The sequence below is a fragment of the Pygocentrus nattereri genome, chromosome 1, assembly GCF_015220715.1.
Source record: "Pygocentrus nattereri isolate fPygNat1 chromosome 1, fPygNat1.pri, whole genome shotgun sequence".
In the NCBI taxonomy this organism is placed as follows: Eukaryota; Metazoa; Chordata; class Actinopteri; order Characiformes; family Serrasalmidae; genus Pygocentrus; species Pygocentrus nattereri.
Genome location: NC_051211.1, coordinates 51,197,630 through 51,220,717, shown reverse-complemented (window position 1 = coordinate 51,220,717; position 23,088 = coordinate 51,197,630). Strand labels below are relative to the sequence as shown.

General features: G+C 44.3%; 3 protein-coding genes across 3 annotated transcripts in view; 1 reads left to right on the top strand and 2 right to left on the bottom strand.

Moving 5' to 3' along the window:
* The window catches only part of cax1 (cation/H+ exchanger protein 1), a 1,125,587-nt gene that overhangs the window by 185,938 nt on the left and 916,561 nt on the right, over positions 1–23,088 (bottom strand). The gene's annotated exons all lie outside the window — the stretch shown is intronic.
* Positions 1–23,088, bottom strand: part of wnt5b (wingless-type MMTV integration site family, member 5b) — a 149,073-nt gene that overhangs the window by 30,172 nt on the left and 95,813 nt on the right. The window lies entirely within an intron of this gene.
* Positions 21,782–23,058, top strand: fbxl14b (F-box and leucine-rich repeat protein 14b). The gene has a single exon (XM_017683728.2). It carries the CDS (start codon positions 21,843–21,845, stop codon positions 23,043–23,045), a length of 1,203 nt encoding a protein of 400 aa, XP_017539217.1. The 5' UTR covers positions 21,782–21,842; the 3' UTR covers positions 23,046–23,058.

Sequence of the window (23,088 nt, the reverse complement as noted above, 5' to 3'; positions counted from 1 at the left end):
CTCTCCTCTCATTCTCCCTCTTTCTCTCTACTGTTTTTCTTTTTCTCTCCCTATTCTCTCTCCTCTCATTCTCCCTCTCTCTATTCTCTCTCCTCTCGTTCTCCCTCTTTCTCTCTACTGTTTTTCTTTTTCTCTCCCTATTCTCTCTCCTCTCATTCTCCCTCTCTCTATTCTCTCTCCTCTCATTCTCCCTCTTTCTCTCTCTGTTTTTCTTTTTCTCTCCCTATTCTCTCTCCTCTCATTCTCCCTTTTTCTCTCTACTGTTTTTCTTTTTCTCTCCCTATTCTCTCTCCTCTCATTCTCCCTCTTTCTCTCTACTGTTTTTCTTTTTCTCTCCCTATTCTCTCTCCTCTCATTCTCCCTCTTTCTCTCCCTCTCATTCTCCCTCTTTCTCTCTCTACTGTTTTTCTTTTTCTCTCCCTATTCTCTCTCCTTTCATTCTCCCTCTTTCTCTCTACTGTTTTTCTTTTTCTCTCTCTATTCTCTCTCCTCTCATTCTCCCTCTTTCTCTCTACTGTTTTTCTTTTTCTCTCCCTATTCTCTCTCCTCTCATTCTCCCTCTTTCTCTCCCTGTTTTTCTTTTTCTCTCCCTATTCTCTCTCCTCTCATTCTCCCTCTTTCTCTCTACTGTTTTTCTTTTTCTCTCCCTATTCTCTCTCCTCTCATTCTCCCTCTTTCTCTCTACTGTTTTTCTTTTTCTCTCCCTATTCTCTCATTCCTCTCATGCTCCCTCTTTCTCTCTACTGTTTTTCTTTTTCTCTCTCTATTCTCTCTCCTCTCATTCTCCCTCTTTCTCTCTCTACTGTTTTTCTTTTTCTCTCCCTATTCTCTCTCCTCTCATGCTCCCTCTTTCTCTCTACTGTTTTTCTTTTTCTCTCCCTATTCTCTCTCCTCTCATTCTCCCTCTTTCTCTCTAGTGTTTTTCTTTTTCTCTCCCTATTCTCTCATTCCTCTCATGCTCCCTCTTTCTCTCTACTGTTTTTCTTTTTCTCTCTCTATTCTCTCTCCTCTCATTCTCCCTCTTTCTCTCTCTACTGTTTTTCTTTTTCTCTCCCTATTCTCTCTCCTTTCATTCTCCCTCTTTCTCTCTACTGTTTTTCTTTTTCTCTCCCTATTCTCTCTCCTCTCATTCTCCCTCTTTCTCTCCCTGTTTTTCTTTTTCTCTCCCTATTCTCTCTCCTCTCATTCTCCCTCTTTCTCTCTACTGTTTTTCTTTTTCTCTCCCTATTCTCTCTCCTCTCATTCTCCCTCTTTCTCTCTAGTGTTTTTCTTTTTCTCTCCCTATTCTCTCATTCCTCTCATGCTCCCTCTTTCTCTCTACTGTTTTTCTTTTCTCTCTCTATTCTCTCTCCTCTCATTCTCCCTCTTTCTCTCTCTACTGTTTTTCTTTTCTCTCCCTATTCTCTCTCCTCTCATTCTCCCTCTTTCTCTCTACTGTTTTTCTTTTTCTCTCCCTCTTTCTCTCTCCTCTCATGCTCCCTCTTTCTCTCTACTGTTTTTCTTTTTCTCTCCCTATTCTCTCTCCTCTCATTCTCCCTCTTTCTCTCTACTGTTTTTCTTTTTCTCTCCCTCTTTCTCTCTCCTCTCATGCTCCCTCTTTCTCTCTACTGTTTTTCTTTTTCTCTCTCTATTCTCTCTCCTCTCATTCTCCCTCTTTCTCTCTCTACTGTTTTTCTTTTTCTCTCCCTATTCTCTCTCCTTTCATTCTCCCTCTTTCTCTCTACTGTTTTTCTTTTTCTCTCCCTATTCTCTCTCCTCTCATTCTCCCTCTTTCTCTCCCTGTTTTTCTTTTTCTCTCCCTATTCTCTCTCCTCTCATTCTCCCTCTTTCTCTCTACTGTTTTTCTTTTTCTCTCCCTATTCTCTCTCCTCTCATTCTCCCTCTTTCTCTCTACTGTTTTTCTTTTTCTCTCCCTATTCTCTCTCCTCTCATTCTCCCTCTTTCTCTCTACTGTTTTTCTTTTTCTCTCCCTATTCTCTCTCCTCTCATTCTCCCTCTCTCTATTCTCTCTCCTCTCATTCTCCCTCTTTCTCTCTCTGTTTTTCTTTTTCTCTCCCTATTCTCTCTCCTCTCATTCTCCCTTTTTCTCTCTACTGTTTTTCTTTTTCTCTCCCTATTCTCTCTCCTCTCATTCTCCCTCTCTCTATTCTCTCTCCTCTCATTCTCCCTCTTTCTCTCTCTGTTTTTCTTTTTCTCTCCCTATTCTCTCTCCTCTCATTCTCCCTCTTTCTCTCTACTGTTTTTCTTTTTCTCTCCCTATTCTCTCTCCTCTCATTCTCCCTCTTTCTCTCTACTGTTTTTCTTTTTCTCTCTCTATTCTCTCTCCTCTCATTCTCCCTCTTTCTCTCTCTACTGTTTTTCTTTTTCTCTCCCTATTCTCTCTCCTTTCATTCTCCCTCTTTCTCTCTACTGTTTTTCTTTTTCTCTCTCTATTCTCTCTCCTCTCATTCTCCCTCTTTCTCTCTACTGTTTTTCTTTTTCTCTCCCTATTCTCTCTCCTCTCATTCTCCCTCTTTCTCTCCCTGTTTTTCTTTTTCTCTCCCTATTCTCTCTCCTCTCATTCTCCCTCTTTCTCTCTACTGTTTTTCTTTTTCTCTCCCTATTCTCTCTCCTCTCATTCTCCCTCTTTCTCTCTAGTGTTTTTCTTTTTCTCTCCCTATTCTCTCATTCCTCTCATGCTCCCTCTTTCTCTCTACTGTTTTTCTTTTTCTCTCTCTATTCTCTCTCATCTCATTCTCCCTCTTTCTCTCTCTACTGTTTTTCTTTTTCTCTCCCTATTCTCTCTCCTCTCATGCTCCCTCTTTCTCTCTACTGTTTTTCTTTTTCTCTCCCTATTCTCTCTCCTCTCATTCTCCCTCTTTCTCTCTAGTGTTTTTCTTTTTCTCTCCCTATTCTCTCATTCCTCTCATGCTCCCTCTTTCTCTCTACTGTTTTTCTTTTTCTCTCTCTATTCTCTCTCCTCTCATTCTCCCTCTTTCTCTCTCTACTGTTTTTCTTTTTCTCTCCCTATTCTCTCTCCTTTCATTCTCCCTCTTTCTCTCTACTGTTTTTCTTTTTCTCTCCCTATTCTCTCTCCTCTCATTCTCCCTCTTTCTCTCCCTGTTTTTCTTTTTCTCTCCCTATTCTCTCTCCTCTCATTCTCCCTCTTTCTCTCTACTGTTTTTCTTTTTCTCTCCCTATTCTCTCTCCTCTCATTCTCCCTCTTTCTCTCTAGTGTTTTTCTTTTTCTCTCCCTATTCTCTCATTCCTCTCATGCTCCCTCTTTCTCTCTACTGTTTTTCTTTTTCTCTCTCTATTCTCTCTCCTCTCATTCTCCCTCTTTCTCTCTCTACTGTTTTTCTTTTTCTCTCCCTATTCTCTCTCCTCTCATTCTCCCTCTTTCTCTCTACTGTTTTTCTTTTTCTCTCCCTCTTTCTCTCTCCTCTCATGCTCCCTCTTTCTCTCTACTGTTTTTCTTTTTCTCTCCCTATTCTCTCTCCTCTCATTCTCCCTCTTTCTCTCTACTGTTTTTCTTTTTCTCTCCCTCTTTCTCTCTCCTCTCATGCTCCCTCTTTCTCTCTACTGTTTTTCTTTTTCTCTCTCTATTCTCTCTCCTCTCATTCTCCCTCTTTCTCTCTCTACTGTTTTTCTTTTTCTCTCCCTATTCTCTCTCCTTTCATTCTCCCTCTTTCTCTCTACTGTTTTTCTTTTTCTCTCCCTATTCTCTCTCCTCTCATTCTCCCTCTTTCTCTCCCTGTTTTTCTTTTTCTCTCCCTATTCTCTCTCCTCTCATTCTCCCTCTTTCTCTCTACTGTTTTTCTTTTTCTCTCCCTATTCTCTCTCCTCTCATTCTCCCTCTTTCTCTCTACTGTTTTTCTTTTTCTCTCCCTATTCTCTCTCCTCTCATTCTCCCTCTTTCTCTCTACTGTTTTTCTTTTTCTCTCCCTATTCTCTCTCCTCTCATTCTCCCTTTCTGCTCTTTCCCTCTTTCATTATTTCTTTCTCCACCGCTCTCTCTCCTGCCTCTCCTTCACCGTCATGTCCATAACTCTCCTCCCATGTTGCTTTTGTTCCTAATTTTCTCCCTTTCATTCTTTCTGTCTCCATCACTCTCTCTACTCTCAGTCACTGTCCTTCTCTCCCTGTGTCTCTCTCTCCTCTCAGTCATTCTCTCTCTCTCCTCTCAGTCATTCTCTCTCTCTCTCCTCTCAGTCATTCTCTCTCTCTCTCTCTCCTCTCAGTCATTCTCTCTCTCTCTCTCTCTCTCTCTCTCTCTCCTCTCAGTCATTCTCTCTCTCTCCTCTCAGTCATTCTCTCTCTCTCTCCTCTCAGTCATTCTCTCTCTCTCTCTCTCTCCTCTCAGTCATTCTCTCTCTCTCTCTCTCTCCTCTCAGTCATTCTCTCTCTCTCTCTCTCTCTCTCTCTCTCCTCTCAGTCATTCTCTCTCTCTCCTCTCAGTCATTCTCTCTCTCTCCTCTCAGTCATTCTCTCTGTCTCTCCTCTCAGTCATTCTCTCTCTCCTTTCAGTCATTCTCTCTCTCTCCTCTCAGTCATTCTCTCTGTCTCTCCTCTCAGTCATTCTCTCTCTCCTTTCAGTCATTCTCTCTCTCCTCTCAGTCATTCTCTCTCTCTCTCTCCTCTCAGTCATTCTCTCTCTCTCTCCTCTCAGTCATTCTCTCTCTCTCTCCTCTCAGTCATTCTCTCTCTCTCCTCTCAGTCATTCTCTCTGTCTCTCCTCTCAGTCATTCTCTCTGTCTCTCCTCTCAGTCATTCTCTCTCTCCTCTCAGTCATTCTCTCTGTCTCTCCTCTCAGTCATTCTCTCTGTCTCTCCTCTCAGTCATTCTCTCTCTCTCCTCTCAGTCATTCTCTCTGTCTCTCCTCTCAGTCATTCTCTCTGTCTCTCCTCTCAGTCATTCTCTCTCTCCTCTCAGTCATTCTCTCTCTCTCTCTCTCTCTCCTTTCAGTCATTCTCTCTCTCTCCTCTCAGTCATTCTCTCTCTCTCCTCTCAGTCATTCTCTCTCTCTCTCCTTTCAGTCATTCTCTCTCTCTCTCTCTCTCTGCTCTCAATCATTTTCACTCTTTTACCGCTCATAACTCTCCACCCATGCTGCCTTTGTTCCTAATGTCCTCATGTTCTCTCTCTACCACTCTACTCTGTTATTTTCTCTCTATCTTTCTCTCTTTCTTCCTTTGCCTGTGCTTCCTGTTCTCTACTCTAACCTCCTCACTTCCTGTCTCACTTCCTTTCCTCCACATTGTTGCACTTACACCCGTTGTTCTCTCTCTCTCCCTCTCTCTCTATCTCTCTCTCTCCATATCCTCTGTGTGTCTCTGATGTTTTCTACCCCTCCTCTTCTCTCTGTCATTCTTTCTCCTCTATTGTTCAATGGTTTTTGCTCATTGCCGCTAGTCTCACTCTCTGTCTCTCCGTCTCTCTCTCTTTCTATTTGTCAGTCTTGTTCACCCTTTCTGCCTCCCTCTGTTTCCTCTTGTCTGTTTCTCCCTCACCAACTTCTCCAGCACACAGCATTCTCTACCCACCTCTCTCTCTCTTTCTCTCTCTCTTTCTCTCTCTCTCTCTCTCTCTCCCTCTCTCTCAGACTGGCGGTGGATGACTCATGCGAACAGCTCTTGCTGTGAAGCAGTGAACTGGTGGCAGCTCTCTCTCTCTCTCTCTCTCTCTCTCTCTCTCTCTCTCTCTCTCTCTCTCTCTCCCCCTCTCCCCCTCCCTCCCGTCCAGGCCCATATGGCTTTCTGCACCGACTGCTCAGGAAACCAGACGTAGGCCAAACTGGCCGCACATCACTCACTCCCTCTGTTTGCTGCGCGCCTGAGACGCCCTCTCTCTCTCTCTCTCTCTTTCTCTCTCGCTCTCTCTCTCTCTCGGTCTGTCTCCCCCTCTCCCTCCCTCCCTTCTTTCCTCTCTGTCAATTTGTTCTCAGTAAGAAGTCTGATAGGGCAGGGTGTAGTGTGGAGAAGCAGCGGGGGAGGCGGCTATAAAAGCGCCGCGGCTGCTTAGAGCTACTTTATTCTCTAATAAATACATCCATCGTGGCTGGAGCTATGGAAAGGCCGTGTGTTGGGCTGGGGCTGTAGGGCCTCTGGCACAGGCTGGGTGGGCAGCGGGTTGCCCGAGTACACAGCACATGTTATTGATTTGTAAGCTCCTCGGTAAGCGACGGTAGCATTAGGAGATGCACAGCAGGAGCTGGTATTATGTCCCTGAATTGGCAGGACAACACATTCACCACTGACCCTCCCCTATGATCCATATGTCTGTGAAAGACTGCTGCATTTTACATATTCATACTGGGGCTAATGAGCTTCTCGGAGTTTCAAAGGAACAGTAAGTGCTGAACCCTTGCAGTAAGAGTTTATGTGAGCTTGTTGGAATTCTTGGTTCTCTTTGCCATCTCTGACTCCTTGGCTTGAAATGAAAACAGTAGCAACACCCACAGGGCATTACTATCCCCCCCACATCCCCTAACATCCTCCATCCACAAATCCTGAGCGTAGTTCTACTGTCATGCACATTACACACACAAGTTGAGGAGTGTTAAGATGCAGTGAAGGTGAGAAAGCGTAAATCATCTGCTGTATTGCTGCCTTGTTGTGCAATACTTAGGCCTGTAAATACGAGTTTATAAAGGAAAGAAAATGTTACAAGAAAAGACTTTTATAGCCAGCGGCTTTATGTGTAAAACACAACTGAGTTTAATTTAAAATTGATCACTGTTTAAGTATTTGTATACGATTAATAAAATCATTCATGAAAAACTATGTTCACAAATCATGCGCTGTAATGCCTATAGCAGTGATTTTTGGTTTCAGCTTGTGGCCTGTGGACTCCCAGTGGGCCACAGTGGTACTACTAAGGGGCAGTAATTATTTTTTTTCTTTTCTTTTAACTGCCACAAATAATATATATATATAAATAATTATTTGCATAAGTCAAAAACCAAAAATACCTAACCCTTGTGTGGTATTGGGGTCTTCAATGTTTACCAAAAGAAAAAACAACATGTTTTACTATTATTCCAACCTCCCTCAGATGGTCTTTGCTCATTTTCTGTGAAGAACATATAAAATAACCTGTTTTCAGTGTCTTCACTGAAATGTCTTGTGTCTTCACCCCCCACACCTTTATATTACACATGTGGTGTTGGGCTGAACCCACGGGGAGGAAAAGTGTGGAGGTGCTGTGTCCTCTCTGTTCTACTCCTACATGGCCTGCTGTTAGTGTGTATGTGTGTGTGTGTGTGTGTGTGTGTGTCTGTGTGTGTGAGATAGAGTGAGGGTGGACAACATGGACAGGCTGCTGACTGGCTACAGCTGCTAAAGGAGAACTCTACGCTGGACACTTGTGATATTTTAAACATCTGGTATTTTTACACAAATTATTACGGCTGTATTGATTTAATAAAACAATAATGTGGTGGGTCGACCAGACCACTGAGTAACAAACACATCAACACCACACACTTGCATTAGGAAAATGCAAGACTGATCTTGCAACTAGCAAGACGTGTTTGCATTATCAGAAGAGGCAATGCAAAATATTTCTATTTTTGACCTCACGAGATTCTTGTACAAGATTCAACATGGATAAAAAGCTACAAACAGAAAAAAAAATTGGTGCTTATTTTGTTGTGCGATTATAAAATCAAGTGAAAATTGTTGGCCTACATTAATTATTGGGTTATATATGTTTGCCTTTGATCCAATCAGACTGGTTAAATCCTGTGGGCTGCCAGGGCCAAATACAGCCCAGTTAAGCACCTATGGATCAGTTATGGCAATAGCAACGGTATAGTGGACCAGAACTGGGCCATGGCTCGTTAAAACATGGCTTAATAAAGGCTGAGTTGTGCCTGTGATCTGGCTGAATTCCGGCCTAAATCATTCCCCCCCTTGAGAGTTTATGAAGATTCATCTAAAATCTTCAGATCTTTGTATATGTGATATGTGCACACAATCCATGTGACAAATAAAATATATTACACTACCAAAAAGACAGCAACTGTGTTAATGTATTTTATTAATGTGTAAATGACGTAAGCATTAAATCAAGTGAATTCGGTGCATCCCTTTTGTCAAGCTAAAAACATCCGTATGTGTTGATGACTTTACAGATCAGACTCTGGGTGTGTGTCTCAGCTGGAGATATAGGTCAACGGTGTGGTTTGGGCTGCTCCCCCCGTCCCCCACACCACCACCCCCGCTTCCCTCTCCCTTACCCCCTCCTTCCTCTCTCTCCTCTCAGCAGAAAGCAGGAGGAGGGGAGCATGCTCTCTCCCCGGGCGGCCCACAGAGGAGGTCATCAGGCTGGGCTCAGTGCCCGCTCCTGCTCTGGCGCACCCACAGGCCACTGGCCACCCATCAGTCCTGCTGCAGTGCCTCGCAAAGCCCCTGAGCCCTCTCTCTCTCTCTCTCTCTCTCTGTCCAGGGAGCACATACTGAATGTCACCCTCAGAAACAGCGCCGGGGCCTGGGGAGCTGGACCACAACAGGGAGGCTTTAGCACACATCAAAGGCTACAGCTCCACAATAGAAAAGCAGTGAGGGAATACAGGACACAGAGACTGAGTTCAGATACACAAACACGCCTCTGCATAGACACAAACACTCAGATTCGCAAAAGAAAGAAGCGGTGTTGGAGAGCAAGACGAAAGAAGGAAAGACAGAAATTGAAGAGGGAATGGTCACTTAGCCATCAGGCCTTTCTTTTCTCAGACAGTTTAAAGGGCCAGTATCCAACATTTGTAATATTTTTTATTATTTTACAGTTAAACAAGCTGTTTTTATTACTGTGCTTTAAAGACTGATGTATTTAAATGATATCTGAGGCAGCATTTCTGGAGAACGGAGGGTTCAACAGCCAAGTTTATCGTCTATTATGTTTGACTGATAGATGAACATACACTAGCAGCTTCATGCATAACTACATTAGTAACTGCCCCTGTAAGCAACTTGAAGTTATATCACAGTGTGACAGAGAGAGGTCAAAAGAGAGAAGCACGAGTTCTTAGATGAGACGACACATTCAAACCCGCTGGATGAATGGAGGCTGGCAGGTCGCTGAGGAGGAGGGGTGAGTGTAGGTCATGCAGAGAGGCCTGAATGTCTACCATCCAGACCTGATTAAACCCCCCACTAGACCCCCAGCCATTAACCTGACCCGTAACACACCGGCACCTCAAAGACTAGAGCCCACTCCACCGAGGAAGGGCAGAGAGAGAGAGAGAGAGAGAGATGTTGAATAGAGAGCCATAGATCACATATTAAATATATATCATTTGTTAAAATTTCTTTCTTATTATTAATTTTGTTGTTATTATTCAATATATAAAATAACAATAATAACAATAACAGTCATTTTTATTTATACAGCACATGTTTTTTCATGCTGGTGGCAGCTCTAAGTGCTTTACAGACAGGAGATAAAACAGTAATACAAGAAATGATAAGTATTAATTTAGAGTAATAAGAAAAAGACATAGATCAAAAAGATAAATACCAGGAGATGTAGAGCTTTAATGAAATTCTGAGTTAAAGAGCCACGTTTTAGATGCTTCTTAAAAGTGAGCTCTGAGCTTGACTGCCCAATAAAAGGTGAACTGATCTCCACAGTTTAGAAGCAGACTGACTGAACGAGTCTCTCCATGTTTTCTGTATTTTACAGAAGGTGTTCAGAAGGTCAGTATCTGCAGATCTAAGATTCACGTGCTAGAACATAAACAGACAGACACTCTGTGATGTAAGCAGTGTTATAAAATTTAGAGCCTTAAAAACCAGTCGCAGAACTTTAAAACCAATCCTGAACGACACGGGCAGTCAGTGCAGCTCTTTCTAAGCGGGGCTGATCTGATCTCTCTGTGTTGTTGTTGTTAGGATGCTGCCGCATATTGTCCAAGTTGTAAAAGTCGTAATGTTTTCTTAGGAAGTTCAGTAAGAAGATCATTACAGTGATCAACCTGAGATAGAAAAGGCCGAACTTTAGTGATATTTCTCAAAAGCTACTTTAGTGACTGTGTTTACAGGCAGATAAAATGGAGCTCAGAGTCTAAGATCACACCCAGGTTTCGTACTACAGCTTTGGTGTATGAAGCTAAAGATCCAAGTTTCTCATAAAGCAGCTTTCTCTGAGGTTTTGTATCATCAGATCAGTATTTTATTTTTTTTGGGATTTAACTGTAGAAAATTTTGCGGCATCCACTGAAATATCTGACACACAGCTGGTCAGCCTGTCTACAGAGTCTGGATCATCAGAAGGAATGGAAATGTGTAACTGATCATATGGTCATCGTCATCATCATAGTTGTTAATATAACTGTTGTTGTAATTGCTTATGGCTTGGCAATACTGCATTTGGCCAATAATGCTTATTTTAAGCTTATCTTAATGAGGTAAAATGAATGAGAACTGTTTTTTTTTTTCTATATTTCTGCATTATTCACTAGCTGAAATGTAAACACAGTAATTCAGAGATGTTTGATGTAAAACGGTTAATTGTAGAGGAAGGTACTAAGATTTCTTCACAGTGGTGACGTAGTAAATTCCTGTAAGAGAACTTCAACTTTTCAGATGTTCAGCTCCTATCACTACTGCTGTAAAAAAATCTGACTTTCTGTGTCTCACTAGAACAGAGTACTTCACATTAAACCACTCTGACTAACTTTGTTTACATCATAACTACTGAATTATGCAGGAATTTTGTGGACTTTCCCTTTAAGCTGGACTTAGGAGAGAGTGAGAGCGAGTGAGAGAAAGAGACAGAGAGGGATCTATGGGAGAAAGTCAGAAGGGATCATGAATGAGTGCGGAGAGAGAGAGAGTGAGAGGCCTGTGTGGGTAACGTGAACACAGGTCAATCCATCATATATCAAGCTCTCTCTCCCTCTCTCTCTCTCTCGACATTTGATTTTGTGGAAGTTCTGCACATTACGGCATAGTTTCCTCTCCCAAAGCTCAGCTCGGCTGCTTGTAATGTTTAATTCAAATGCAAACAATGCATTTCTGCAAGAATGTATCAATTATTCAGCTTTTCATTATTGTTCTGATGAGGGCTGCACAGCTGCGGCGAGGCTGCGGCGAGGCCTGTCTCTCAGGCGCAGCGCTCAGGCACAAACACAGCGCCTTTCTTCTCCACAATCAACACACTCTAAAGGAGATGTTCCCTGACAGCTACGCAGGAACCAAAAATAAAACCACCGCACGCTAACACACACTCGCTCAGACTCAGGCACAGCTGCGCTTATTCCCGTACTTTTAGTCGGACGGTAATACCTGTGAGTCGATTTTGAAAAGCACAAGATCAAAAGGTTGTATTCCAGTATTTTTCAGTGCTGGAAATACACCTGAGTGGCTGCTGCTGCCGTGGAATTCGCAGGTAGTAACGTCAGTCCGTCTCAAGTGAGAGGCACGCTGAAGCAAATATTGAAGTAACTGTGTTTGTGATTGAGAAGAACAGCCTCACCTGAGGAACAACGACTCAGTCACTTTATATAACCTGCTTGAGCAACAGCAGCAAGGCTTTAACCCCTTAACCCTGGTGTGGTGTTCAGGTCTGTGGGACTCATTTTCAATGTTTGCCAAAAGAGAAAATGATGTGATTTTATCCTCAGATTGTTGGTCTTTGCTCATTTTCTGTGAAGAACATTTAAAATAACCCATTTTCAGTGTCTTCACTCTGTTCACCCCCAAACACTTATATTACACGTGGTGTTGGGCTGAACCCGCGGGGGGTAAAAGTGTGGAGGTGCTGTGTTCTTCACTCTGTTCTCCTCCTACATGGCCTGCTGTTGGTGTGTGTGAGGGTGGACAACATGGACAGGCTGCTGACTGGCTACAGCTGCTAAAGGAGAACTCTACACTGGACATGTGATATTTTAAACATCTGGTATTTTTACATAAATTGTTATGGCTGTATTGATTTAAAACACAATAATGTGGTGGGTCGACCAGACCACTGAGTAACAAACACATCAACACCACACAAGAAAGGTTCTAAAGATAAACACTAAGAAGTTCATAAGAATGTTCTTAAATGCATTTGCTGAAAAAACCTAAACTGAAAACTGAAATAATTTGAATAATTTTCTTAAGAAAATTAAGGAAAAACACCAAAGAGACTAGAGTTAATGGTGGAAACAGCCAATGCACTGTCAGAAATAAAGGTACAGTGCAGGTACATTTTTCGTTCGTCGAGGTACAAACATGTTCCCTCAAAGGTTCTACGGTGGTTTTAAGGTCTGATTGTGAACCTTAAATCATTTTTTCCACGTGAAAAGTTCGTATTTACACCTTTTCATAACCGAATGTTTTAAAACAGAACAGTAGAGTAAAAGCCTGGAGGCGAGGCAGGGTGTGTGGAGTCAGTACAGCTTAGAACAGATCATTTCAGTGGATTATGGTTCAGTTATGTTCCCTGACTGAAGGTACTGAGATGAACCCTTGAGGTTGACCAGCAACCAAAACACAACACATGCTGGTTTAGCAGGGTCAAATTATCTCAAATAACTGCGTTTAGAAAATGATGTAGTAATTGTAACAGCCCTACTTAAACGTTTATTTTAAGAGTTGTGGGCAGTTTAATTTTACAATGATATAAATTTGATTAGATGCTTTTGTAAAAAAACATTACAACATGCAGACCCTCGACTGACTGGAAAGGAAAAGAGTAAAACATCTCCTGAGTCTTGAAGGTTTAAATGAAGACGTAATGAGTACAAAGCATATTTTTCCTCTTGACAATATAATTGAGCAAGAACACAAGCATTCGTTTTCATTTTAAAAATCACAAATCTACTAAATGAATTCTTTGTAAAGTAGAACCACTTATTATTATTCTCATTATCCACCCCTGGGCATTTTACACACAGGATGTTAGGTAGCTTTCAGAGGTAAATCGTCATAGAGATGGTGTTTGGAATACTCTCAGAAGTATTACTTGCATTAATCAGACGAGTTTTACAGTACGTAAGTCATTTGAGCAACACGGTGCCATGCTTTACTGGCCACATTCTGACCTCTGGGCCTGACGCCACTCCTGCTGGGTGTGGACGCTGTTTGTCAGGCTGAGAGCTGTAGTGCAGTGGGCCTGGCCAGCTGGGTTGCTGATGTGTTGACTCTGCAGCCCTGACTGGCCCCTGCATTCATCCTGTTGTTTGCAGAGCACCTGGTTCCTCCCTTTCTCCAGGCCCAGACACGCAGCAGACTATTTCAGTCATCACACTCTCTCTCTCTCTCTCTCTCTCTCTCTCTCTCTGTCAGGGTCATGGTAACTTGGCCATTGAGCACCCAAATGCCTTGTTGTGGGCAGATACTCAGAGGGGGCTGGTGAACGTGTGTGCGTTGCGGTGTGTTGTGAAGCGGTGCGGCCGAGGCGCTCCCTCTCCGGCACATTAGCCCGGCTGCTCCCTGACTCTGCTTTGATGGTGAGTGCCGCGGGGCTCTGATCACTGTTTGGGGTTGTAATTACTCTCTGGAGGGGCCTCACCTGGCTGAGTGCTCTAGACATGCAATGAGGCAGAGAGACATATATAGAGATATATGGGGGGTGGCAGAGTGAAAACTAGAGAGAGAAAAAGGGATATAGACAGTGAGAGTGAAGAGAGAGAAAGAGAGAGAGAGAGCAGAGAGTGAGAACTAGAGAGAGAGAAAGGGAGAGAGAGAAAAAGAAAGTGTAAAAGATAGAGACAGTGTGAACGAGAGAGAGAGAGAGAGAAAGGCAGCGAGAGAGCAGAGCGAGCGAGAGCTAAGGTTGAGACCTAGAGAGAAAGGGAGAGGGAGTGAGAGAGAGAGCAGAGAGTGAGTGAACTAGAGAAAATAGATAATAAATGTACACTCACCGGCTAATCAGCTAATCAGCCAATCACACGGCCACAACGCACTGCATTTAGGCATGTAGAGGTGGTCAAGACAACGTGCTGAAGTGCAGACCGAGCATCAGAACGGGGAAGAAAGGGGATTTAAGGGTCTTTGAACGTGGCGTGGTTGTTGGTGCCAGACGGGCTGATCTGAGTATTTCAGAAACTGCTGATCTACTGGGATTTTCACGCACAACCATCTCTAGGGTTTACAGAGAACGGTCCGAAAAAGAGGAAATATCCAGTGAGCGGTCAGTTGTGTGGACGAAAACACCTTGTTGATGTGAGAGGTCAGAGGAGAATGGGCAGACTGGTTCCAGATGATAGAAAGGCAACAGGAACTCAAATAACCAACCAGAATCTCTGAGGAACGTTTCCAACACCTTGTTGAAAGTGTGCCACGAAGAATTAAGACAGTTCTGAAGGCAAAAGGGGGTCCAACATTTTACTACCTAATAAAGTGGCCGGTGGGTGTATACAAGAGAGAAAGAGTGAAAAAGAGATAGAGTATAGAAACGGAGGGCTCAAGGAATAAGAGAACGAAGTCATGAATGTCCCTTCCAGCAATAGAGGCATTCTAGAGGTGCTGAACTCTCACAGTTAACTCTGCTCACCGATACCTGGAGCTTCACCTTTCTGACAGACGCACCGGCGTCAGAAAACAACAATCTCAATCCATCTCTCTGAAGATGAAAGATAAGGACAGGCAGCTATGAAATCAGAGCGCTGTGCCAAATGTGCCATGGAAATGCTAGGCAAATACGGAGCGCTCTGGCTAAAGGGCACTAACATGCTCTTACAGATGAGGGGCAATGTGTGAACGAGGAGAGCGCAGGGTTTCTTCCTGAGCCCTGCGGTGCGTCCCTGTTGAGGTGCAGCGAGAGGGAGACTCCACCTGATTTGAATAGCTTATGGTGGTAAAGAGCTTGAAAAGGCCTATTCAGCGTCCCTGCGTGGCAGAAAAACACAAAGAAACGCCTGCAAAAAGGAGAGTCGTACAGAAATCCTCAGAGGATGGAGAGAAGGGGGAATATGGGTTTGGGTGGGGGGCATAAAGTAGCCTAAAATCTATTCATGAGGTGTCAGCTTTCAACAGTGTGTTGACACATGCCTGCGTCTCCTAGGAAACGGGTGCCCCGAGCGCAGTTATCAACGCACTTCCATGGCATGCAATTATCAAATTATCTCCCTAGCCTGAATCAGCACATCAAATCACATGACAGTGTTTTTTTCCTCTTTTTTTTTTCTACAACACCTTCACAGTGTGCATGTACCACTTGCCTTTCCAGTTCTCACCTCGTCTCTCTCCTTCGTTCTCACTCTCCTTCGCTCCTGTCATATTTCCTTTTCTTCTTTCTCCCTTTTTTTCGTCTCGATCCATCTCGTGCTCTACTTACATTTAACCTCCGTCCGTTTTGGCGTGCACGGATATTCAGCCTGCTTGCTGGCCTCCTGTTTTATTTCTCCACTGTTAATGTGGTTGCTTTTAATTAGCCTTCTGTTCCTCCACGCAGACACACATGCATGCTGTTTATTTCCAGGAGGGGCGTGAGTCCTGCCTCGCCTGCGTAGAAGCGTTTTGACTCACGGCAGTGAGCTTCTGGACTGGCGGTCAGGCCAGCTGGAGGAACCACAGTGAGGGTCACTGACCCCTCCTCACAGTCCAGACTCAAGAAGCCAGTGCAGACTCTGGACCACAAAACAGACCTAGGCTGCATGTTTGAGCATCGCCGGACAAACAGCATGTTTTGTTGATTTTTTTTAGTGTAAATTTGTTACACACCCTCTACAGAAAACACACTTCTGCACATTTTAACCCATGTGTGGTGTTGATGTGTTTGTTACTCGGTGGTCTGGTGACCCACCACATTATTGTTTTATTAAATCAATACATCTACAATAATTTTTGTAAAAATACCAGATGTTTAAAATATCACAACTGTCCTGCGTAGGGTTCTCCTTTAGCAGCTGTAGCCAGTCAGCAGCCTGTCCATGTTGTCCACCCTCACACACACACGCGCACACACACACACACACACACACACAAACAGTAGGCCATGTAGGAGGAGAACAGAGTGAAGGACACAGCACCTCCACACTTTTACTCCCCGCGGGTTCAGCCCAACACCACATGTGTAATATAAATGTGTGGGGGGGTGAACGGAGTGAAGACACTGAAAACGGGTTATTTTATATGTTATTTACAGAAAATGTGCAAAGGCCAAGAATTTGTGGCTGAAATAATAATATATAGCATGACTTTTTCTTTTGGTAGACATTTAAAAAGGGTCCCACAGATCCCAACACCGTACAAGGGTTAATGCACAATTTAGTTTCTTTCCTGAATTTAACCTATTACATTTAACATATTGGCCAAAAGTTGTACCGTGTTTTATATTTTATGTTTTTATTTTTTTAATATGTTAAACACAGCAAATAAATAGAATTTGTATACTAAAATGAACCGATTTTGTAAACCTTTAATTACCTGTAGGCGACTGTAGCGTTAGGTGTCTTGCCCAAGGACTCTTACTGGTGCAGCTACTGTGTTCAAACTTCGGTCTACTACATGGAAGGCAGTGTTATTACCCACTACACTACACCGACCACAAAGAGAAAGCATGAATATGACATGTAATGTTACTTCATACATTTTTTAAAAACGCTATTGACACAAGCCTAGTTGTTCTGTGTATTGTTCTGTTTTTTGGCCCTCCGCCCACCACAAACATTACACTTCGGCAAGCTTGGCGCGCCCTTAAATGCTAAGGGTCTGTATGTAGGTCCACACGTCAGCTCTTCACCGTCACAACTTCATGACTTATGTTTTGGTTTCATAGTAGTTACTTGAATAATATATAGTAGTTACTAAATAATAAGGCTTAAAGGGCAATTCCACCAATTTTTCCAAATTTAAAAAGTACCTTTTAGGTGAAAATCTTAAATCACAAGTGTTGTAAAACAATTTTACAGACACCAGGCAGAATATTCAAAACTATTTTGTGGTATAACTTTCTGTGAAGGAGCTTTTAAAGGCGTGTGGTCTTCAGACGTCTGAATCCTATCACCACCACCGTGAACAATTGTGACTTTTCTCTAAAGCAGCACATTTCACATCAAACACACTTTGTTTACCACTGAATACAGACATTCAGCAGAAGAATCAGTGGAATTCCCCTTTAAGATTAATAACTGTATGATAAGTCTGCACTTCCAGGGGTTTAAACCCACCCACCTGATATGACGTTCAATAAGGTTAGTGAATTATATGATTATAATGTATTACGTGACCTAAAAAGCAAAAAGAAATGAGTGTCTATATTCCTGCATTTTCCTTAAGACAAAGAATGACACTCTGAAGAGGCAGGGAGACACAAAGAGAGAGAGGTATGGGGGAGAGAGGAGTGCGAGTGTTGGACTTGTGCTGTCAGTTGTGCTGGGTTGCATTTTCTCCTGTAAACATGAACGTGTTTGTGCTGCTCTTCTTCCTCCCTTCCTCTGCCGCTCCGACACACTCCAGTAGTTTCTGCAAACGCTCCCCTGTCATATCAGCTAACAATGCCAGCACACCAGCTAAAAGCGCAAGGGTTGGGGGGGGCATAGAGGCCCAAAGCCGGGGAACTGTGCAAAAGGTGGAATAAAAATACCTTACATAACCTTTTACAGGCAAAAAAAATATGTTAACGACTCTAACTTAGTTGCTTGTTATCAAAGATAACTGTGACTTCCCCTGGGCTTAGTCTAGCATGACAAACTGCTGTACTCACACGGGGTATCATGCAAGTTGTACCAAATGTCCTACTTTATCAGAAAGATAAACAATATTGCCATAAATCTGTATGTGTTTTTTAAATGTGTGAGTAACTCAGCAGCAGTGGTGAAGCTTACTACTCAAAATGAAGACCTATTTGAGTTTTTGTGTAATGCTGATATTGGTGAAATAGCGCTAAACAGGAAAACAAAGCTTTCTTTGGGAACTATTTTGCCTTGCATGTATCTCTCCACCATGAATGGATTAAACAAAATATGTTTTAGGCCAAACCTAGTTTCAAAAAGCACCGTGAACTGTGTCTCAGGCATCGGGCAGCATATTCACTACCACTTTGTGTAATAACTATCTGTTTAGAGGCATTAAACGCTTCAGGTGCCTGGTTCCTATCACCACCACTGAACAATTCTGACTTGGTATGTTTCTCTAGAATGGAGTGTTTCACACTGAATCACACTGAATGACTCTGTTTACATCACAACCAATTAATTATGCTCAAATTTGACCAAACTTTGGTGGTATATCCCTTTAATAACACACTACACCAGTCGGCTTCCATCAGCACTCAAAGGCGTCTATTTATCTCTATTATTCATAATGCATCTACCCATGGTAACCGCTTTCATAGAGACCCGTCTCGACCTGCAATATGATAGACTCATTATTTATCATCTAAAAATCTTAAATAGGTAAACACCTGAGGTAGATGCTAGCAGGTAGAGCTGCCGTGAGAGCATCAACTTGTTTGAGACAGAACAACAGAGAGTAAACAGTCATTTCTGTTACAACTCATTTTTGCAGTATTATTGCCTTGTCTGTTTGAAAGGCTATTAATTACGTCCCTGTTTGGCTCTTTAATTGCCAAAATAAAATGAAATGAAATAAAATAAAATAGGAAGGAAAGATAGAAGAGCCTATCTGAAAGTGTGTGTGTGTGTGTGTGTGTGTGTGTGTGTGTGTTGGGGTGGGGATGGACAAAGCACAATAGGAGGAACCAGAAACCTAAACTCCATGTAACTGTTATGATTTGTTAACTTTTATGCCAGTAACTCTGCACGAGGACGTTGTTCGCACTGCAACTTGAGGCACAAAAACACAGCATAGCCATTTCCAGCCATTTAAGTCCAGACGATCTCAGTCTTCTGGCATACTAAGGCTTTTTATTCAGTAACCACAGGGACTTCAATGCAAACTGGCTGAGCTATTCTTAGGTTATAGAACTGTGTAATAAAACTTTGGGCCCTGGACATTTAAGCGAGCAGAGCTCACTTTAAACCTTAAATAGGACCTAAACACCTGTAGTACAGTTATTTGCACAGCTGTACAGATGTTAATTTTACCAAAGTCCATATCATTCTGTAGTAATAGTTAATTATATGTCCACTACAACTCAGACCTTAGATATTCATATCTGTATATGTCCCCGATCTTCAAAGGTTCTTTAGCAAAGGGAACGGCTATATTTAGAACCATGAGTTCTACATAGAACTATTTTGTGCTTAAATGCTTCTTTGCATGGTCAAATGGTTCTTCAGATTAGTACCTTATCTTAGCTCCAGAAAGGGGTTCTGCTATGGTTACGAGGTGAAGTGTTTAACAACAGAAGAACCCTTTTTGGTATTATCTACCGCCATTTCCAGGATTCTATTTAGAACCACATATTCTCCATCAGTCTGCAGAACCGTTTCAACATGCAATTAACCATTTCTTTAATTGCTCTATGTACACTCTTCAAAAAGTCAGTTCTTCAGTTCTTTAGTAAAGGCAATGGTTGTACTTAGAACCATGAGTTCTGTATAGAACCATTTCCAGCTTTAATGGTTCCTTGCATGGTGAATTTTTTTTTTTTTTCAGATTGATGGAGAATATATGGCTCCCATTTGAAAATGTTTCTATGTAGCACCAAAAGGATTGGTTCTGCTTTGGTTATGATGCCAAGTTTTTTAAAACAGAAGAACCCTTTTTGGTACTCTCTAAAGCCATGTTTGAAAACGTTCTATATAGAACCATATATTCTCTATCAATCTGAAGAACCAATTTGTCATGTGATGAGCCATGCAAGCACGACATTTCTCTATGTACACTCTTCAAAACGTTCTTTAGTAAAGGCAATGGTTCTATTTAGAACATGCAGAGAACCATTTGCATGCTTAAACAGTTGTTTGCATGCAAGATGGTTCACATTGATAGAGAATGTATTCCATATAGCACTAAAAAGGGTTCTGCTATTGCTGCAATATAAAGCTCATAACAGAATAACTTAACCACTTTCAAAAAGGTGCTCTATGTAGAACCATATGCATTCTCCATCAATTTAAAGAACTATTTCACCAAAAAACAGCACAGACCAGAATGGCTAGTCACCTGCATATATTGTGTTTCGAGCGCTGGGGTGCTGGTCAACCAGCATAACCACACTGGATGAGCAGATAAATCAGCACTAGACCAGCACTAGACCAGCATAGACTAGTTTAGACCAGCATAACTGCGCTGAGTGAGCAGCTACACCGGCACTAGATCAACACTAGACCAGTATTAGACCAGCATAACCACTCTGGGTGAGCAACTAGACTAGCACTAGACCAGCATAGACCAGTTTAGACCAGCATAACCATGCTGGGTGAGCAGCTAGACCAGCACTAAACCAGCATTAGACCGGCAAAGACCAGTTTAGATCAGCATAACCGTGCTGGGTGAACAGCTAAATCAGCACTAGACCAGCACTAGACCAGTTTAGACCAGCATGACCACGCTGGGCGAGCAGCTAAACCAGTACTAGACCAGCACTGGACCAGCATAGACCAGTTTAGACATGCTGGGTGAGCAGCTAAACCAGCAGTAGACCAGTACTAGACATAGGCCAGAACTATCTAAGCTGGTCTAAATATACTGGACTAAAATATATTATTTAAGTCTATGGTCAAATTGTTCTTTTCATGGTGAAATAGTTCTTCAGATTGATGGAGAATGTGCTGTATGTGGTTCTATACACAGATATTACAGTGTAGATATTCACATCAGCTCTTTCCTATTCTTAATCCTATTTATAGTTTATTTATTTCATGTATATGTTAACAGTGTGCAGGCTTGTCTGCTCTGTTCAGTACGTTCTATGTCACACGTGTGAGCTCACCAATACCAGGCACGGTGTAACATACTCGGCCAAATAAAGTGACTCTGACTCCGAACTGAGTGAACGTTACACGTCCGTCGTACCTCGACAGGCCTTTTAAACTTTCTCCTGTTTCACAGAGCCTGAAAGAAAGAAATGAAGCCCCGAGAGAGCGGCGAGCGGGCGGCGTGGCCGGCGGCGGAGGGGTTAAGAGTAAAGTGAACTGAATTGTAAGAAGTTGGTTTCCAGGGGAACTATTCTTACTGTTCCAGCTGAGCTGGGCGAAACCATTCGCGCCGCAGAATCGGGGGGTGGACGGGGAGAGCAGCAACCACGCGTCTGCTCTGTCTGAGCGCTGGTAGAACGCACCGCGAACAAACACGACAAAAGAGACCCAAACGTGAGACCGAGAGTTGAATCGCACGTTCTTGTTTTACTCGGGAAGGTCTGTGTGTGTTTCAGACGCGCGGCCCCTCCCCCCTCTCGGCGGCGCGGTGCAGGCGGCCCTGCCAAGTCAGTTTGAAAAGATCAGACAAAGGCAGCAGGAAGCCCCTCGGCTTGGCAATGCGTGCGAGCGGAGCGCCAACGCGAAGCGAAAGCTCTCCTTCTGCGCCTCCTCTCCGCTAGCGGGCTGAACCGGGCGCTCAGATCGCTCCCTCCGCTCCCGCGTACGGTTTACGGCGCTTTTGGATATATTTATGTTGTTTGGTAAGGGGGTGGGGGGAGGCGATGAACGACCGTCTGGATCCTCGGCTCCAGAGAGGACGATCATGTGAAGGCGGAGCGGGCAGCGCTGTGTGACCGCCAGCGTTCCCCCCCCATCACCGCCGCCGCCGCCGCTTTTGGATTGGAACAAGCTTTTAGGTTCTTCTTTTTTTTTTTTTTTTTTGGGGGGGGGGGGACCTTTTCGCGTTTGAATCCTACTGCGCAAGCAGACGGATCACGTGGGACGTGGAGTTGATCGATTTACAACAGTTAAATGTGAAGAGCGAAGCGAGTGAAGGGATTTTTTTTTAATTTTCCTTTTTTTGGGGGGGGCGGGAGGGGGAACTCAACGAAGAAACACGTGAGTGGATTATAATTTTTTTATCCATTTTCCTGTTACTACTAAGATGGAGACGCACATCTCGTGCCTGTTCCCGGAGATCCTAGCCATGATCTTCAGCTACCTGGACGTGCGGGACAAGGGCCGGGTGGCCCAGGTGTGCGCGGCGTGGCGGGACGCTTCCTACCACAAGTCGGTGTGGCGGGGCGTGGAGGCCAAGCTGCACCTGAGGAGGGCCAACCCGTCCCTGTTCCCCAGCCTGCAGGCCAGGGGCATCCGACGGGTGCAGATCCTGAGCCTGCGGCGCAGCCTGAGCTATGTGATCCAAGGGATGCCCAACATCGAGAGCCTGAACCTGAGTGGCTGTTATAACCTGACGGACAACGGTCTGGGCCATGCCTTCGTGCAGGAGATCCCCTCGCTGCGCGTGCTCAACCTGAGCTTGTGCAAGCAGATCACGGACTCCAGCCTGGGCCGGATCGCCCAGTACCTGAAGAACCTGGAGGTGCTGGAGCTGGGCGGCTGCAGCAACATCACCAACACGGGCCTTTTGCTGATCGCCTGGGGCTTGCACAGACTCAAGAGCCTGAACCTGCGCAGCTGCCGTCACGTGTCGGACGTGGGCATCGGCCACCTGGCCGGGATGACCCGGAGTGCGGCCGAGGGCTGCCTCAGCCTGGAGTACGTGACTCTGCAGGATTGCCAGAAGCTGACGGACCTGTCGCTCAAGCACATGTCCAAGGGCCTGGCCAAGCTACGGGTGCTCAACCTGAGCTTCTGCGGAGGCATCTCGGACGCCGGCATGCTGCACTTGTCGCACATGGGCAGCCTCCGTGTGCTCAACCTGCGCTCTTGTGACAACATCAGCGACACGGGCATCATGCACCTGGCCATGGGCTCGCTGCGCCTGGCCGGCCTGGACGTGTCCTTCTGCGACAAGGTGGGCGACCAGAGCCTGGCGTACGTGGCACAGGGCCTGTACGGCCTGCAGTCACTCTCGCTGTGCTCGTGCCACATCAGTGACGACGGCCTGAACCGCATGGTGCGGCAAATGCACGAGCTGCGGACGCTCAACATCGGCCAGTGCGTGCGCATCACGGACAAAGGCCTGGAGCTGATCGCCGACCACCTGACTCAGCTAGCCGGCATTGACCTGTACGGCTGCACCAAGATCACCAAGCGCGGCCTGGAGCGCATCACGCAGCTGCCCTGCCTCAAGGTGCTCAACCTGGGCCTGTGGCAGATGACCGAGAGCGAGAAAGTGCGGTGAAACTTGGGGGGGTGGGGAGGAGGAGGAGGAGGAGGAGGAGGAG